The following is a 3,694-nucleotide window of genomic DNA, read 5'->3' on the forward strand; positions in this document are numbered from 1 at the left end:
ATTTTACAGTCGCGACTGTAAATCTGGCCGATTTGCCGTCTCGCGGTAAAATTTTACAGTTTCCTGTATTTTACAGTCGCCCGGTGGGGTTGTCAAAACTGTAAATAATCCGGATAGAACTGTATAATAGCGTTTACACCCGCACCGGTGGGGATGCTCTAACGACCTTAAAAGTTGTTCGTGCCTCTGGTGGCGGTGAATGTGACGGTGGAGTATTGTAGCAGCGATGGTGGGGATCAGGCCTTATCAATATTGTATTATGTACTGTATTGTTCTGGGCAAGTCGAACAATAAATAATTGCAATATATTGTATTGTATTGACAATAATGCTCAATATATTGAGGTTCGATTTACTCGAAGTCAGATCCGATGTCTTCATCATCTTCGTCAATGTCTTTATCGTTTTCATCTTCATTACCATGTACAACTGATGCCACAAGAGCTTGATCCCAAAGATGTCGATTGGTTCTCAAATACACCAGAATTTCGAGAGTTATAGGACTCAAAGCTCGACGATGCGGAGAGTACAGACGTTTGCACAAGCTGAAAAGGCGTTCAACGTCGTTCGATGTTGGCACAATAAAGGAAGTGCACACATAGCTCGAGGACGACTTAGATTCCACGCACTGCCGTTTCAAGGTCTCCGAAGCAAAATCATCTTCTCTCTGCCGAGTATGACCATCAACTGCGAATGCATGATCCTCCCGCTTGACCAAACGCAGAACTTGATTGCGCTCCTCGGGGGTAAGTTGATTCTCACAAGAGCCTTGAATCTTAACAATTGTACTCTCAAACATAGGCGAGGACACATTCTTGCAAGTTGGTCCAACAAAATTGTCGAGGAACGGATGGCGTAGGATGGCCGCATCGAACAGGTAGCGAACATTGATCATTGTGATATTTCGAGTTTGTAGTTTCTTCGTCATCGACATGAACAGCTTGAGCTCCGCCACTGCCGAGTCGATTCGCAGCAATTCGAGGTGAGTAGGCATAAGAGCTGCATACATGGTATCGGTGTGGTCAATGGCTTTGAGACTCATAAACTTGACAAATCGATTGAGCATCGTTGACGCACCAGTCCAACGCGTTTCGTTTCGTAGAACTGGCCGTAGCATTGTTGTCAAACGGAGTTGTCCCGATGCCTTCACGTTGCGCAGCTTAACCATGATTGCTTGGACTTTGTTAAGCTCGTTTTTCAAGTACTTCTCAACCCCGAGGTTGAGACGGTGACTACTGCATCCGACAAGCGGGCGAAATATGAGACGTGCCAAGGCCACATTGGTGGCGCAGTTGTCTCCAATTAGCGCAACCAGGCCACTCTCCACCTTAGTATGGTCAAGCATGTACTGTTGTAGAGTGAACGTTTTGTGTTTTTCCGCAGTCATAGATGTTTCATCCAGCAATGGCTCAAACGAGAGGAGCATCTTGTCGTACGACATGGCCGTGGGAACCGTCGCAAAGAGGCCAACGAAATGGTGGGAATTCTCCGTCCATCCGTCAAAGACGACGGCGAATGGAGTGTTATCGAGATTGGCGGCCACACGTGTCTCAACGGCTCGGGGAGTGCACCGGCGTATTTCTTGAAGGTGTTGACTGAAATGGGCTCGAGGTTGGAGTTCTGTCTGGTGAGAGTCTTGCCAACGAATGCCAGTTCAATCTCGTCCATGCAGATCCACTCAATCCAACGAAAGACGTTGTACGACTTCTTGTCGATCATGAAATTAAGGGTGGTGGTGGTAGATGGAAGGAGTGCAGCGTCGTAGATAGCCTCGCACTCCGGATGAGCGTCTCTGAGGTGAGACATTAAGTTGTTGTAGCCACTACGGACTTTGCATTTGCGCTCCTTGGTGCATCGACATACCCAAACGTTTGGCTCGGTAGCGTGAGGCGTAAAGTAGAACATGGCGTAGTCTTTGTTCGAAGGCATCGTAAATCGAATTTTGTGTATGTCAAATCTGAAGTGTTGTGTATAAGCGAAGCGCAGTGGCGAACTCAGTGAGCCACGAGCGCAGCGAGTAGGAGCGTAGCGACTGGCCGAATTTTACTCAGGATCTTAAAAGCTCTCTATCTTGCGTTATAGAGGGATTTTAGGCAATATGGCTGCTGCATGTTGTGCGTCATGCCTTTAACCACGTTTTGGTCGATTTTGTAAGGGTGTGGGGTGCCTGGTTTATATTGAACAATATATTGAACAATATATTGAACAATACAATATTTTATATTGTTCAATATTATTGATATTTGTAGGCTCGGACAATACATTATTGCCCGCAATAGTATTGTCAATTATTGATACGTCAATATATTGTTGACGATCCCTGGTGGGGATGCTCTAATTGCATTCAAACTTGAGCGCCATAACGTAAAGGACCAATCTAAGGTGCACGGACCAGTTGAAGGTGCATTTCAAACAGCCAATCGCTGGCCTGAAAAATTTCGTCGAAAGATCGGTGATTTGCCGAGCTGCACTACCCAATAGAATTCAAGAATTGATATGATTGCATGCCTCCAAATACTGACAACTTCTAAGAGCATCTCCACCGCATTCCAGTAAATCGACTCACCAATATCCGCATAGTGTTCGGATAACAACCTCCAGTATTGTAATGGACTGATAATTCAGGATAATTCGCACCGCAAAAAGCCCAACTCCAGCCAGTAAATTCACCATCATTCGACCAGCCTGAGTGGAAACCCGCGTTAATTTCGACAATGAGGTACAGTAGTCCCCCGCAACAGGAAACCCACAGTAAATCAATATCCTCGCAAAATATATTCTTTCACAAGATGGTGCAAAATAAATTTAAAGAGGCTGATTGAAATTTCAAACGACACATGTTGCGAAAATGCACTTGATTGTCAAAATGCCGTCACCCTCGACACGCATGAGACTCACTGTCGAGCAAAAGTGCTCACTATTGACGCACCACAAGTCCATCCTGGCATGAGAGGACTTGAATTGCGAGTTTGGGCTCAGCATGCGTTTGGGCTGTCACGTGTGCCCTAATAGTCGACTATGCGACTATGTCTCGTTGGCTCAACACCAGAGCGACCACATGGACGTGCATCCGTCACATAAATCAGCCAACAAACCTCGCCTACTGGACCTCTACTAAACTTAACTCTAACTGCTGGCGCCATACGGGTAAACTGGACGAAGAGATGTATGAGTTGATCGAGAGTATGAACAACCTTTGAGGAATGTAATGTGGAGGTTGCCAGGTATCAACCCCCTCCGAATATGATGTCCATTTTTGAATCCGAGCACTTTCCAATATCATATGTTAAATCTTGTCCAATCCGAATCGAGCTACCCATGAAACATGCCTTTTTAACTTTATACTTGTGTAAATCGAAAACCTCTAAAACCATATCGCCAACAAAGGTTCCCTATTGCGGGGGACTACTGTATGCTTACAGTGGTTGCCGGTAAAACCCGGCCAGTGCGACTTCGGAACGACTGATACGCCACCGCTTCGTTCTTCTTGGACGCCAGGTACTGCACGAGCCACTCTTTGTGATTCGTATTCACCCAGCGCATGAGGTGAAACACCCGTAGGTGCTCTTCGGAGTCACGTTTGGCTCGCATGTAGGCCAAGAGGTCGTCCTTGAACGGCAACAGCTCACGGCGCCCCTGGCCGCCCAAGGTCGCATGCCGGCTGTGGCGTTTGCTTGCCATGATGGCTGACTCTC

The 3,694-nt window shown here is 46.6% G+C and overlaps 1 protein-coding gene across 1 annotated transcript; it reads right to left on the reverse strand.

Annotated features, from left to right (window-relative positions):
- Positions 1 to 351: 351 nt before the first annotated feature.
- H257_07778 (hypothetical protein) lies at positions 352 to 3,680 on the reverse strand (the record flags this gene model as incomplete). Its single annotated transcript, XM_009833407.1, has 2 exons — positions 352 to 1,623; positions 3,420 to 3,680. 2 exons carry the CDS (start codon positions 3,678 to 3,680, stop codon positions 352 to 354), a joined length of 1,533 nt encoding a protein of 510 aa, XP_009831709.1.
- Between the last annotated feature and the right edge of the window lie 14 nt (positions 3,681 to 3,694).

This window comes from Aphanomyces astaci, assembly GCF_000520075.1.
Source record: "Aphanomyces astaci strain APO3 unplaced genomic scaffold supercont1.16, whole genome shotgun sequence".
In the NCBI taxonomy this organism is placed as follows: Eukaryota; Oomycota; class Saprolegniomycetes; order Saprolegniales; family Verrucalvaceae; genus Aphanomyces; species Aphanomyces astaci.